Source organism: Typopeltis vanoorti, chromosome 15 (genome assembly GCF_054136105.1).
Source record: "Typopeltis vanoorti isolate ZY-2024b chromosome 15, IOZ_Tvanoo_1.0, whole genome shotgun sequence".
Classification (NCBI taxonomy): Eukaryota; Metazoa; Arthropoda; class Arachnida; order Uropygi; family Thelyphonidae; genus Typopeltis; species Typopeltis vanoorti.
The window spans coordinates 120,358,737-120,374,149 of record NC_143563.1 but is presented as its reverse complement, the minus strand read 5'-3'; the positions used below and the strand labels follow the sequence as shown (position 1 = coordinate 120,374,149).

Below are 15,413 nucleotides of genomic sequence, written 5' to 3'. Positions count from 1 at the left end.
GGTTATAGTCATCAGACATGTTACAAGGTAGCAGTAAAAAAAGGGATATGTTTTTGTTATTATTTATTAGAGTTTTTACTTTCAATTACAGGAAATCTATGCTATTCATTTTTGAAATTATGGATTCTACAACCATGTTAAAATAACTCTTTTTATTATCCCGACGTTTTGATCTTCATATCAAGATCATCATCTGCAGCATACATAAATATACAGGACAAGCTGCATAACATTTCACACTGAAAGCTAGAGAAACAATGATTTGATCAATACATGCTACTCACTGGCATGACCTCTAGTGAAAAAAAAAAAAAAATATTACATCAAGCTAGATTTAATTTATGATTACATGAATAAACATTCTTTCTTACAGATTTTTTTCTTTAACAGTGATGTCCTATTTTTTTAGTATTAAAGTTGTTATTTTAGATTTAGGATCCTGAATTTTCTGCAGTCCTATTTATAGGTGTTCTTAGAGAGGAAGGATTCGTGGGACGAATATATGCCTTCCATATGTATGGGATTTTCAGACCATCATTATTGTTTAGATTAGGATGGTTGATAATGATCTCACAGGCTTCCATAAATTTGTATTCATACCATGTTTTGGTGTGATGTAGACAACTAGTGCTTTTCCAGTGAATTCTATGTAAGGTGTTCAGCACATGATCAGAAAGGCCAGCTTCACCATAATTATTATATTTGATGTGTTGTTTATGTTCTTTTTGTCTGATCAGAATAGTGCGTCCTGTTTCTCCTATGTATGGTATGTTGCAGGTACAGTAAATACGGTATACTCCAGGGTGGGCTAGCGAAGGGAGTGAGTCTTTGGATAAGTTGAGTAAGCTTTTTAATTTTGCAGGAGGTTTAAAGGTGTTTTTGAGGTTATATTTTTGTATTACTCTGTTTATTTTGTCTGATGTCCCTTTAATGTAGGGAATGGTTATAGTTTTATTGTAGTGGTTTGTCTTTGTTTTTTTATTGAGGTCTCGTACAGAATTTTGTTAATAGTGTTTTGGCTGTATCCATTTTTTGAAAAGTATTGCTGATCACTTTAAATTTCTTTCAGTGCCTGTTCACTGGAGCAGATCTTCAGAGCCCTGTTTTTTAGGGTATTGATGACACCTAGTTTTTGTGTTGTGTGGTGGTAGGAGTTTATGTGTATATTGTTATTATTATTATTGTTCGGGGCAACTCCAAGGAGTCGACAGACTCATCGAGGGAGGCCCTAACATCATGTCAAGAACAACTATTCGACATTCACACAGCATCTATCATACCTTGCCTTGAACTCATTCATGGTCGTAGCACCCACAACAGACTCTGGAAGCTTATTCCACTCATTCACTACTCTCCAAGTAAAAAACCTAGCTCTAACACCCTTGTCAACCACGCTCTTGTCCAGCTTAAATTCATGGCCCCTAGTCCTCTCACCACCAGTCATATTTTCAAAAATATCTTCTGGATCAATCTTATAGAAACCCTTCAGTAATTTGAATATCTCAATCATATCACCCCTCCTTCACCTATCGACCAATTTCTGCAACCCACAAATCTTCAACCTATTCTCATAAGGTTCATTCCAGAGACCTGCTATCATCTTGGTCACTCGTCTCTGGATCCGCTCCACTTCCTCCCCATCACGAAGAAACCCTGGTGTCCATAACTGGGCACAGTAGTCCAGATGGGGTCTTATCAAAGCTCGATACAGAGAAACAACAACTTGTTTGTCTCTGCATGTTAAAGTATTTTTCAGAAGCCTAGTGATTTGGTGAGCTGTTTTAGTCACTTTTGCAATGTGCCCCCTAAACTTCAACTCCCTATCCACCAGCACTCCCAAATCCCTGGCCTCATCAATCTCCTGGAGTACATTTCCACCAATGCGATATACTGCTGCTATTCTTTTCACCCCAAAGTGCATAACCTTACACTTTGCCACATTAAATTGACATCCATTTTTTCCTAGCCCAGTCCTCCAAACTATCCAAATCATCCTGTAAAATTTTGACATCCTGTGCACTCATAATTGCTCTACCCAACTTTGCGTCATCAGCAAACAAGTGAACACTTCCTCTCAAATCCTTTCCTATATCATTGATAAACAAATTGAAAAGCAGTGGTCCAAGAACAGAGCCCTGTGGCACTCCACTAGTCACAAGCCGTCTTTTAGACCCCACTCCTGAATAAACTACTCTCTGGTATCTCTCCTTCAACCACCCTCCTATCCATCTCACCAACCCTATATCTATCATCTGCTCCAGTTTACTGATTAGGGTTCTATGTGGTATCCTATCAAATGCCTTGGCAAGGTCCAGTAGTATTACTGTAAACCCATTTACCCTATCCAGTTCAGCCGTCACTGTGTTATAAAACGTGAGCAAGTTACTGAGGCATGATCTACCCTTCACAAAACCATGTTGTCCCCATACAATATCCCATTTTCATCTATCCAATCCTGTATTCTTTTCTTGACTACTTTCTCTAAGACCTTGACAATGATTCCTGATATGCTAATCGGTCGGTAATTTACAACAGCAGTCTTGGAACCACCTTTATGCAGTGGAACTATTTTCCCCCCCTCTTTCCACCCCCTCGGGACTAACCCAGACCCGAGACTCAAATTAAACAAAATGATCAAGGGTACTGACAATTCTTTAGCTGCTTCTCGTACAACACGAGCTGGTATACCATCCAGTCCCACAGATGTATTGACATTGAGGTTATGCAATAGACTACTCACCTCCACTTCATTCACCACAATTCCCGTATAATCTACTGGTACATTCGTTTCTGCAATGTCACCACCTGGATGATATATTCTTGCAAAGTGCTCACTCAGTAACTCAACTATATCAACTGATTCAGTTACCTCCGTACCATCGGCATTCTTTAAAATCATTCTGCCATGTACATTTTTCCTTTTACTTGCTACATATCTAAAAAACTGTTTAGGATTCTCTTTAGCCTGCATGGCCAATGTTCTTTCGTAATCCTTTTTTGCTTTTCTTACCACACTCGTTACCTTTCTGGCCTGCGCTTTATACCGTTCATGTGCCTGCCGGTCACCTTTCTCCTTAAATTCCCTCCATAGTTGTTTCTTTTTTTGCAGCTCAAGCTTAAGAGTGTTATTCATCCATTTAACCCCTAGTTGATTTATTATTCGGACTCTAGGTATACAGTCAGCCATTGCTTCATGCAAACACTTCTTAACTACCTCCCATGCACTATCGACTTCTAGTCCTTGCAGTTGTACATGCCATGGCACTGAACCAATCAAACTCCTAAGCTTGTCATACTTTCCAGCCTGATAATTTCACATGAACCCTGTCTTAATTGAAAATTCTACACCTTTAGCCACCTCCCAAGTCAAGACCCTATGATCACTCTCACCAACTGGTGGCATTGTGGTCATATTTGTTATAGCCAGATCCTCAGATGTAATTACTAGGTCAAGCACTCTCTGACCACTAGTATTTTCCATTATATATTAGCCAGTATGTGTCGGTTTCCGGTAAACAGTAAAGAAAAAATTGCCTGAGGGGAGACGTGTGACAAGTGTATCTAGAAACAGCAGTGTGTTATGTTTTTCAATCTCAGTTGTGATCTGTATACGTTTGTGGTGCTTGTTTAGGTGGCTAAGGAACGTGTCTAGTGTCTGGCAGCCATGAGACTAGATCGCGAAAACATCGTCAACATATCTAACCAGACTTGGGGGTTTTAAAGGGGAGGAACCTAAAGCAAGTTGTTCAAAATGCTCCATATAAAAGTTAGCAATATGGGGGGATAATGGAGAGCCCATGACTGTGCCTTCTTTTTGTAGGTAGAAGGCGTTTTGCCATACAAAATAACTAGGATGTAATACATTTGCAAAGAGCGCCGTGATATCTGGAGGAAATTGTTTCTGTAAAAGAAGGATTGTGTCATTGATTGGGACATTCGTAAAGAGGGCAGAGATGTCAAAACTGACTAATAGATCATCTTTTTCTAATGTAATGTCTTTGATGATGTTTATGAAGTGTTGTGTGTTTTTGATATAGGAGGGGGAATGACCTACCAACTCCTTGAGTGTTGCTGCGAATTTTTGGCTAAGTGATAATTCGGGCTAACAATCCCTTCGACTATATGCCTTAGCAGTGTGTTTTCTTTGTGAATTTTCGGTAGCCCATAAATTCTCGGTAGACGAGCATAGTGTGGAAATAGTTTTTTTGACCATATCTTCAGGCCATGTGGTAATTGACTTAAGTAGATTCTCTGTTTTCTTTTTTATTCTATTACTTGGGTTATTGTTAACTAATTGGTATGTGTTATTGTCCGAGACCAGCAGATTCATTTTTTCCACATAAGTGGTTCGGTTTAAGATAACAGTGGCACTTCCTTTATCTGCTCTGGTTATTATGATGTTCGGATTTGACTTTAGTGGTTTTGTCGCTGTTAATTTGTGTTTAGTTAGGTTGCTTGTTATTGTCTTGTTATGATTTAAAATGTTGGCGGTTTCTAAACGTATTTTTTCTGCTATGTTATTTGAGATGAATCTTACGCCTCTTTCCATGTTACAAATAAATTCAAGTTTGTTTATCGATTTGGGTGCTGTGGCATAATATAAACCTTTGTTAAATATTGAGATTTCGTCTTTGTTAAAAGTGTAGTTGGATAGGTTAACTATGTTACTGTTATCTTTTCCAGGATCATCCATATATCTGCATTTACATAGCTTGAAAGTTCCGTTTCTTTTTTTTTTTTTTTTTGTAGTTGGTTTTGTGTAGCTGTTAAGTTCTTTCTGGAAGCTTGGATTTGTTCTCTGAGAAGTGCTTTCTCCATGCGGAAGTATATTCGTTGCACTTTTGGTGAGGTGAACTTTCTTTTTAGCCTGATGCCATTCGGAATAATATTGCTGTCCCTACATCGTTTTAAAAAAGCCAGTTGATTGATCAAATTAGAAACCTGATTCTTCGGCTTACTAAAAGAAAGGAATCTATGCTAGGTACAATGTATAGTCTGTGAGTAATGTGCAGTTGTGGAATTTGTACTTAAACATAATATTTCAGTATTGTGTGCAGCAGTGGCAACTCAGTTTCCCAATGGCTTACCAACAGCTCTGTTCCCATCTGTGAAGTTAAACTGTTTGTATTTGGTCTAATGTGTTAAAACTAAGAACTTTTATTGTTAAAACACCATAAGATTTAATGATTACAAATAAAAAGAGCAAACAAGTTTCACTAGCCACTGTCTAGCATTTTCAAGGCTGTACTGGTGTGAGAACAAATGCATCAAGTTACATGAAAACATACACTTTAATAACTGCTAGGCCATTACATTTGATAATTCGTGTTTGATGGTGTGCATGCGTTCGAAAGCTTCAGTCAGAATCCGGTACATGACCACGTGTTGTGTAGTTTTTCGCATATTGTAGTTCTGTTGAGCTGAGAGAATTGATGAGATATTTCGATATGTCTTTAAGAATAGCACCTTGATTTCTATTTAAATTATTCCTATTTAAACTATGTTATTTACGTTGAAGAAATTTGATTTCTGGCAATGATGAAACAACTGAGACAAACAGAGACCTACATTAAAATCTCTCAACAATTTGTGGAAAAAATCAAAAGAATCAAAATATCATAAACGGACATTATGGCTAGTTTAGATGTAGTGTCCTTATTCACTAATGTGCTGGTTGTAGAAGTGGTCAACATTCTAAAAGACCTCTTCCCTCAGGATATCACCCAGTTGTTTCATCATTGCCTGAAATCAAATTTTTTCAAAGTAAATAACATAGTGTACAAACAATTGGAAGGGCTAGCCATGGGTAGCCCCCCCCCCTCTCACCACCATGTGCAGACCTATTTATGGAAAAACTCGAAAAGGATATTTTTTCCACCATTTCACCTAAACCGTTGATTTGGTGGAGATATGTCGATGATGTGTTCATCATCTGGAAGGATACCATGGAAAACCTTCTTGTGTTTCTTAATAAAATCAACTCACTACATAATAAGATCAAATTCACTATGGAACTGGAGAAGAACAGAGACCTACCCTTTCTTGACATACTGGTGAGGAGAGAAGATAACAGTGTCCAACTGTCCATTTACAAGAAACCCACAGATACAGGTAGATATCTACATTATTCGTCTAACCATCATAGATCACAAAAACACAGCATCATTCATATTCTCCGTAATAGAGTCTTAAGGTCTATTTCGAAAGAAGGAGATGTACAGAGAGAACTGTCACAAATAGCTAACACTCTATCTCTGAATGGATACCCTTCTAACATTTTAAACAAATTGCTTTTTAAAGATAACCCCCAACAATGTGGAACGGAGTCCCAATATGTGTTCACAGCTGTCATTCCATATATTAATTCAGTATCCACAAAATTGGTGAGAATGTTAAAAGCTCATAACATCAGAGTAGTTTTTTAAACCAACTACCACAATCAGACAAGTCTTAAGATCACCCAAAGATGAGGTACCTTTCTTCAAATTTCCTGGAGTATATGAAATTCCATGCACGTGTGGCCCTTCTTACATTGGACAGACCTTTAGAAGTTTTGAAATAAGACAGAAGGAAGATGTGGGGGATGTCAATCACAATAGAATCATCACATCTGGTTTAGCTCATCATTTCTCAACATCAAATCACGTTATAGATTGGATAAACAGTTCTATGCCTTACATCGAGAATGACTACAGACACAGAACTTTCAAAGAAGCAGCAGTGGTGTTATGCACAGACAATAATTTAAATAGAAATCAAGGTGCTATTCTTAAAGACATATGGAAATATCTCATCAATGCTCTCAGCTCAACAGAACTACAATATGTGAAAAACTACACAACACGTGGTCATGTACCGAATTCTGACTGAAGCTTTTGAACGCATGCATGCCATCAAACACGAATAATCAAATGTAATGGCCTAGCAGTTACTAAAGTGTATGTTTTCATGTAACTTGATGCAATTGTTTTCACACCAGTACAGCCTTGAAAATGCTAGACAGTGGCTAGTGAAACTTGTTGGCTCTTTGTATTTGTAATCATTAAATCTTATGGTCTTTTAACAATAAAAGTTCTTAGTTTTAACTCTGTTCCCATTTAAGGACTAGATTTTGCACAGCATATTATGGGATTTTGTGGTATGCAGTGCTTCCCAGCGTCTTGAAACTCGGGCAAAGGGGTCCAACATTCGGAGTGTATGCAGATTCGTCTAAGTGGCAAAGCATTCTGGTCCGGCGTGGCTGCTCCATCCATGGCTAATTGCTTCCGGCGACCGTCCATCACAACGTCATTAGAATCGGATGACTTGTGGTGGATCGACTTCCTTCTTGTCTTTTCCTTCTTCCGATCTTGATGAGCTCTGTGACCTCTGTATAAGTCGATGCAAAGAGCCTTGAATTTTTTGCTCCATCAAATTTTACACTGCAACAATATTCCCTTCATCTCACAACCTCCCTTACACCTTATATTAACTATTCCACTATGTTAAGAACTTGTGGAACTACATTCAGCAACTTGTAATCACTCTATCCTACTTACTCAGTTCTATGTTGCTTGGACCCAAACTCACCTTTTCTTTTCCCCTCTCCCAAAACATTCCAGTTTCCCTGATTCTACACTTCTGAATTGACATTGAACAATACTTTCTCAAGACACCTAACTCTGAACCCATTCAAATGCAAACCATCCTCCTTATATAAGTCCTTCCACTCTACACATCCACAAACTACACCATTCATTCTGCATAATCTGTATACTAACTCATTCATGATCATAGCTTTTCATCCCAACTAACATCAGTCATGCTGTTGCAACATGCTCATAGATGTTACTCTCTCACTCTTCTTATTCAGTTATACCAGAAACACTTTCATATTTTCTTGCAATCATCTCTTTCACTTTCCATCTCTACCTTCTTAATGTTGTCTCTAGGAAAACATGATTTTGTCACACTCTCCTCAAGCACGCTTCTTATCATGAAATCCCTCCCCCACCCTTCAAAATTTACTTGTTATTCTCTCTCTCTCTATCTCTTTTGCTCTTTCTTACTCTGCTGTCTCCTTTCATATCTCACTCTTTTGATATCTATACTACCATCTACATTTGCCAGGTGTTTCTCCAACCATTTTATCTCACATTTTGTTCTGTGGAAAACTGTGCCAACCTGTTATTTCACTCATTATCATTTGGTTATTCTCTTCATTTTCCACCAATTTATTCTTGCTGTCACTGCACATACCCTCACTCACTTTCACTCTGCCTGTGACTACAACCTTGCCAGTGTTTGTATTTTTCTTCTTTAATGCAGCTCACCTGCCATTCTTTTTTCTCTCTGCACATTTCTGGCACTCATTCTCAAAACATTTTGAATACACATTCTCACTTGATTCACTATATTTCTACAAATCTTTACTCTTTGAAGTAAGTGCATTTTGCACATGCTATAGCAAACAAAAATCATGTATACTGAATTTTCCCCTTCATTGTTCTATGTATTGGTGCTATGATATACAGTGTAGTATACTTATAATAGCAATTGCTAGCCTGGTTGACCAAGTGGTTAGCATATCTGCTTTCCAGCCAAAAGGCTGTGGGTTCGAATTCCACCATGGGCACATGGATGTTTGTGATTATCTGTGAAAATACTAGTGGTGGTGGTGGTGGTGGATGGTAGATGGCATTGGTGTCGATGATAGTTATGGTTCATTGTAGTTGGTGGAGACCGAGATTTGTAGAGTGGGTGCCTCCCTCAATGAGTCTTTGGACTCCCTGGAGGTGTCAGGTAATAATAATAATAATAATAATATTTAAAACCACCTAAACATGCATATGAGCCTTACATGCACATAAACAAATTTTCATAAAATCAATAATCCAGAAAAATATAATCCATTGCAGCTAATTCTAAAGATGTAATGGCATACACCCTCTACTTGACCCATAATATAATACAATATATGTGATGAAATGAAAAGGATGTATGCTTTCTGGATTCTGCGTGAGGTAGTATGAAGATCAGTTAATTTACAATTCCCACTATCAGTATCATAATATTTGTGCTTTGTTTTAGGGTGTGGTCATTGCAAGGCTATGAAAGCAGTATTTGCAGAAGCTGCAGCTAAGCTATATGAAGAAAAGGTATGTAATATTTTATTGAATATTGAGATCATTTTTATAAGAGTTGTGGAATCTAGTGATTGGAAAGAAATTTTTGATGTAGCAAAATATTGAGTTGTGACAGATGAGTTGAATGTGAGAGGTTTTGTTTATTTTACTGTAGCATGTGAGAGATGTATTCTTTATGAAGGGTGGGGATAAGATTTGCAAGGAAAGTGAGTCTAGTGAACATAACACTTCCTACATATGTATGTAGGAAGTGTTTTGAAAATGTGGAGAGAGACATAACATTGGTAAGATACAAGTAACAATGGTTTTATATCTTTCATGCCACCAAAAACATCAAACAGAATGATTCGAGAAACAGCAAGTGAGTAGTTAGCCATAAAAGTTAAAGACGAAGAGATGCAAGGCAAGAGAAAGCAGAGTATAAGAGTAGAGATAAGTTGAGAGTTTCTTATTCTGACACCATTATATGAAGAGTATTTGACAAGAGCATGGCAATGTAATGTTTCCTAGGTGTTGAAGATTAAGAATATGACTGAGTCACTTAGGCAGAAGAGAGAAAAAGTAAGATGATTGTTTTTGTAGGTGTAAATGATCTGGCAGGTGAAAGGTGTGATATGCAAGAAGACATGAAAGAATTGCTGGTACACATGGAAAAGAATGAGAGTAAAGATTGTGAGTCTGCTGCAAAAGTATACTAGTCAGGTTGAAATGAAGAACTAGGGGCCCTGATTGTAAATAGCTCAATTGTGTACATGTGATTGATCACTTCAGTGGATTTGGTGGTAAGTGTCTGAAAAAATTGCATAGTGAGTTTAGCAATGGAGTAAAGTTAAGCTGGTGTTCTTTGTGGGGGGGGGTGCTTGTGAATGAGTAGGAGAATGATCAAATTATGCTGAATGTTCCTCCTCAGGTTCTGAAACTACACAGCAAGGAAGGTTTTCAGTCAAAGAGGATACTGCAATTTGTGTATTATATGCTAATGCTAGAAGCATCTGAAATAAAGGGAGAAAGTTTTTGGAATTGGTTAGTTCAAGGATAAATCAGCAGGGATTAGATGAATGAGTAGCATCATTCAGGAGCAACAGGAAAAAAAAAAATAATAATAATAATAATAACAAGCTCATGAGAAGTACACAGCATAGCAAGGTGACCAGTATGATAAGGATGGTGAAATCAGATTATAAGTAGAAGCTAACAAAGCTGGATAAGGAAAATCCCTAAATGTTCTTTTACTACATGGCAAATAAAAGGAAAGACAACTGTTGAAGAATTACTTAATGAGTGCTAAATTCATATTTGTCCATCCTATGAACATATCGCATTGCCAGATGTGACATTGGCTGCCTTGATACTAGATGTTGATCAATTATAGGTGCTTAAAATATTGCAGAATCTTAATGAACCTATGGCTGCAGCTTGTGTGTCACACAAATGTAAAAGGAATTGACATTTCCTCTAACCACCTGTGTAACTGAAGTCTCAGTGCTGGTAAGCTCTCAAAGGACTAGAAAGAGGTAGAATACTTCAGTTGCATAAAGAATGCTCCAAAACGAAGGTAGCAGATTATAAACCAATCGCTATCTCAGATGGGATGGGTAAGTTATTGTAGAAGTAGATAAAAGTCGCAAATGTGAAAAGGGTCGATAAAATTATGATGCTGTGCAGGAACATCACAGTTTTGTGTTGTCCCAATAGAGTATCATATACTTGCCTTTGTAATTTATTCAATTTGTATAATAAAATGTAATTGTCGAATTGGATTAAAAAAAATGGCTACACAGTGCTAGTGCTGGACTTTGCTGAGGCATTTGACAGGATACTACATGGAACTCTGTTATATAAATTAGAGCAAATGGGATGGATATTGATATGAGGGTGGCTGATAGACAGACATTAGAGAATAGTATATGGAGCAAGTGAATCCATTAGAGGGGAAGTGACTACTGGTGTCTACCATCTTCGGTACTCGGTTTGCTGCTATTGTGTGCATCAGTGATATAGCAAATGATTGAGGAATGTATACCACTTAAGTCAACCCTTTCTTTTCAAGATGTGGCTTGTTTCCATCAGAGGAGCTCTGGCAACTTCAGCAAGCATTCCCATTGTGAAAGTATCTCTTCTTGATTGAAGGAAGTGCCGGCTAGACCGACTAGATAGTATATGATCTTTGTTGCCTTGTGAAAGACGCAACCTTTCTTATTGGGGGCCTTAGGTGACTGTTGCCATGTTTGGTTATTATGATGTCCCTTCCATGCTGAGCAGATGCATTTCTACAAAGTTTTAAGTATATATGGCATGCTAGTTTGAATGTTTTTGGTAAACTTTTAAGTGTAAAATTAGTATTGCGTTAATGACAATGTATAGTGCCTATGGGAGGGGAATTGTTTATGATTATGCAAAGTGAAGTTGTTTTCATTCCAGATGTCTCCAATTTACACCAATAGTACATACTCTAATTGTGTCTATACTGTATTAAGTGATACACTAAATCTACTTGTTTTTCTTGCATGTGCAGTGTGGTATCTGTTGGAGAAGGGATATTTGACACCATACAAGGACATTTTCATTTAACTTCACAAAGAAGAGGTTTGTTTCAGTTTAGTGTGTGTGTGTGTGTATGTGTGTTTCATTTTCCCCTGATGGAGGGAGTTGTTCCCTAGAGATAGTGCAACACCAGGGCAACTTATGCAAATGTGGAGTAATTCACATCTACATGCACTTTGCTACATTCCAAAAATCAGTTTAATATCTTGGGATCAATGGGGTCCATATTTGATTTCAAACTGAGAAGAACAGATACTATGCTTTTCACAACTTGGCCTTTTGGCTAAGATAAGAGTGCAGTATCTGATACGGGACACAGGATATTAAATTGATTTGGTGGAGAAGTGCTTTTGGCTTGTTTTACCTTTACTGTTACATGGTATCGTTATTGTAGAATTTCATTCCCCCTCACTTCTAGGCCTTATATATACACACACACACACATATATATATATATATATGAGAGGTTTCCAAAAAGTAAAGTAGCACATCTTTTTTCTTAATAATGGTGGATAGATAAATCGGCATTGCTGTGTGGTGCTAACTGTCATCTCACAGCTAATTCCAGTTGCAAGATTGCAGCTACTGTGTTAGTATGGTCCAAAACAAGTGTCTGTGAAGTTATTTAATTTTTGCAAGCAAAAGAGGCTTTACCAAATGACATTCACCATGAACTGGCTGTTGTGTATGGTGAAAAGGTGATGTCTAAGAAGCTGGTGCATTTTTAGTGCAGTGAATTTAAAGTTGGCCATGGTAACATTGAATTGGGCAGGCAAGCCTTCATTGAGCAAGACAAAATACAACATTTTGCTCATTAAAGGCATCATTCTTAAAGACCAGTGAGTGAAATTGCCTGAGTAAGACCACTGTTTATGAAATTGTTCACAATGTCCTTAACTTTCAAAAGATGCGTTCCCACTGGATGCCCCTATACCTGTGAGAGGAGCACAAGGCAACCATGCATAGCGATGTGTCTGGAGAATCTGTTGTGATACAGCAACAAAGGCAAGTCTTCCCCGCCTAGTCACAGAAGATGAATTGTGGGTTCATCACTTTACCCCAGAGAGCAAACAAGATGACATTACCTGGAAACACCCACAATCTCTTATACACAAAAAATTCAAAACTGTTCCCACTCCAAAGAGTCATGGCCACAGTATTCTGGAATTGCCAAAGCATTCTGTTTGTGAACTTCTTGCTGAAGGGAGGAACAATCAATGCAGAGCTTTTACTGCACAATGTTGGACAAACTGAAAGCCAATAATTCGAGGTAACAACCAGGACTCCTGACAAGTGGCAATCTTTTGGTGCACAATGATGCTGCTCCACACACTGTGCACACCACTCGTGATTGGTTGCGCTGCAATTGTTGAGAAACTCTGCCACACCTACAGTTCAGACTTAGTACCTTCAGACCTCCATATGTTCAGTCCCTTCAAGAAACACCTTTCTGGAAGGCATTTCACTATGGCTGAGGAAGTTCATTAGGTGGTGCAAAGTTGATTACTTAGTGTTTGCATGAACTGCTTCAGTACTGGTATTGAATAACTAATCTATTATTGGGACAGGTGCATCAATAAATTTAGAGACTTTGTGGACATTATTTCTTGATGTATAATTTCAATTTTCTATTATTAAACATCCTCGAGAAAAAAGTGTGTTACCTTACTTTTCCGAAATCCCTTGCATATGTGTGTGCGTGAGTATGCACATGCTGAGTTGAGATGTAAAATGTATTTTTTATTGTAGATTCCAGTCATAAAATTTGAAGAACACTGGTCTATGGGACTCAACTAGATAGCAATGCATTTTAGATGCTTCTTGATCAGCTGTCGCTTATGCTACCATGAGTAGCATAAGTGACAGCTGATGAGAAACAATAGATGATAGCAAACTTGAGGGAGGCTATGTATTGGTATGTGAGGCACTGTTATGGCCATGTTATGGCATGGAGACTGGATGCTCTCAGTATGAACAATATGCCAAAGAGTCTATTCCCTCTCATTGTATGTTCCACTGTTCTTTTCTCTCTACCTTTCCAATACCATAAGGTTTTTATTTGCAGTACAAGAATGAGAGTAAATCTAAATAAATGTAGTCGTACTGCAGTTAAGTTAAAAAACAAACTTGCCACAAAAAACTTCCCACAGTATGTTACCCTTTTTTGGTCTTCACCTTTCAAATATTAACATGTCAGTAAAACTAAATAAATATAGTCACTGAAATTAAAAGAAAAAACAGCCCTTCTCACAAGAAACTGAAAAACTCAATATATATTTTTAAAAAAACTGTTCTACATTCACTTTATCAACATTTGTGATATAAACACCAACCTAAATTATGTAAACAACACCTGCAAACTTCCAAACAACCTGATCTTCTGTTTTTGATTGAACACCAAATCTCTGCCACAACAACTTCTGCCCATTTTGACTGTCGAAACTACATCCTGTACACCACCTATGCTTTTGGATGATATCATATTCCTTGAGAAAGGATTCCTAATCTTGAATCTCTCCCATTTTATTGACATCATGTGGCTTTCATTGACTTCATTATATATCATTTATCTGCTATCTTTACTATTCGTGCATTCTGACTGTTTTGGCCTCTTTGACTTCTTACCCTTGAAGCTGTGTTTCTTGCTGTGACTTTAATATCCACAACTCTAACAGGTTCCCTTTTTCCAATTCCACTGACCAAGCTGGAAGAGAAGTTCGAGGTGTTTGCTATAAGCAGTGATATAAAGCAAATCATTCATCTCCCAACTAGAATTTCTGACAATCCTCTCCATTCATTTGGCACTCTGGATCTTTTCTTAACCAGTTTTCCTTCCAGTTGCATTGTTCCCTCAACCATTTACAGCCTCATGTATTTGGCTCTACAAACAGTGCCAACTGATAAGATCTCTGAGATTTTTACTCCTTTCCATGGTCAGACTACTGTTTATGTTTTTCTGTTCTCCAGGTCTAAATACTTGTTGTGATCTTGCTAAAGAAGTTCTTCATGTTGGAAAGAACATCTTCATCCCTCACTCTGTTTGAAATTTCCATGCTATATACAAGCCTTGGTTCTGGGAAAAAAAAATTATTTAATTAACTCTTTAAATGCTACGGTCGAGTTAACTCGAGCTCTGAAAAAAATGGCGACCTTGCTACGATCGAGTTAACTCAATTTGAACTTTCAATGTGTAATACTCATTTAATTTAGTTTGTGAAAGCATTTGAATTGAGCTGGCTTATAGTGCCATCTCTTAGGATTAGAAGGAACTAATTTTCAAGCTTCTGTCTGCTTTGTGGCGCTATCTTCATAAACAAAATTGTGAGACCATGCACAATGTTATCAGAGCCGTCCTTGACAATAGGAGCCAGGCGATCGTGTGATGCGTTGATTCCACGGTTAGTAAAAATGGCTTAAACAAGCAGATAGCAGGGGTTCTCTTAGTGAGGCGGAATTACTAGAAGTATTAGAAATTTACCTTCCAATTTATCAGATTTCAGTGACGATGATGATATTTATTTTTTAGAAGATAGTGAAAGTTCAGATAACGAACCACCAGCACCAGTGCAACTGCGAAAAAGAAATTGTACCGACGCTTCATTGTTTCAATGGCACGATACAAATTTTCGTCCAACAGTTCAATGATAATTCAAGACAATGACAACTACAGACATTATTCCAGAACGTGAATTTGGGATTTCTGGGGCCATAGTGCAAACCCTAGTGGCAAAGTATTTGCAGAAA

The 15,413-nt window shown here is 37.7% G+C and overlaps 1 protein-coding gene and 1 non-coding gene across 6 annotated transcripts in view; one reads left to right on the top strand and one right to left on the bottom strand.

Moving 5' to 3' along the window:
• The window catches only part of LOC150099108 (protein disulfide-isomerase A5), a 953,872-nt gene that overhangs the window by 831,452 nt on the left and 107,007 nt on the right, over nt 1–15,413 (top strand). For all 5 annotated transcript variants that reach the window (XR_016549469.1, XM_090404751.1, XM_090404750.1 and 2 more), the window contains exon 19: nt 9,070–9,137. Coding sequence is in view for 4 of the 5 variants with exons in the window: in XM_090404751.1 (XP_090260877.1) it covers nt 9,070–9,137 (68 nt within the window). In the remaining variant the exon portion in view is untranslated. The remainder of the gene's footprint in view (nt 1–9,069; nt 9,138–15,413) is intronic.
• On the bottom strand, nt 11,765–11,965 carry LOC150099110 (U2 spliceosomal RNA). The gene has a single exon (XR_016549564.1). It is a non-coding gene; the product is annotated as a U2 spliceosomal RNA (small nuclear RNA).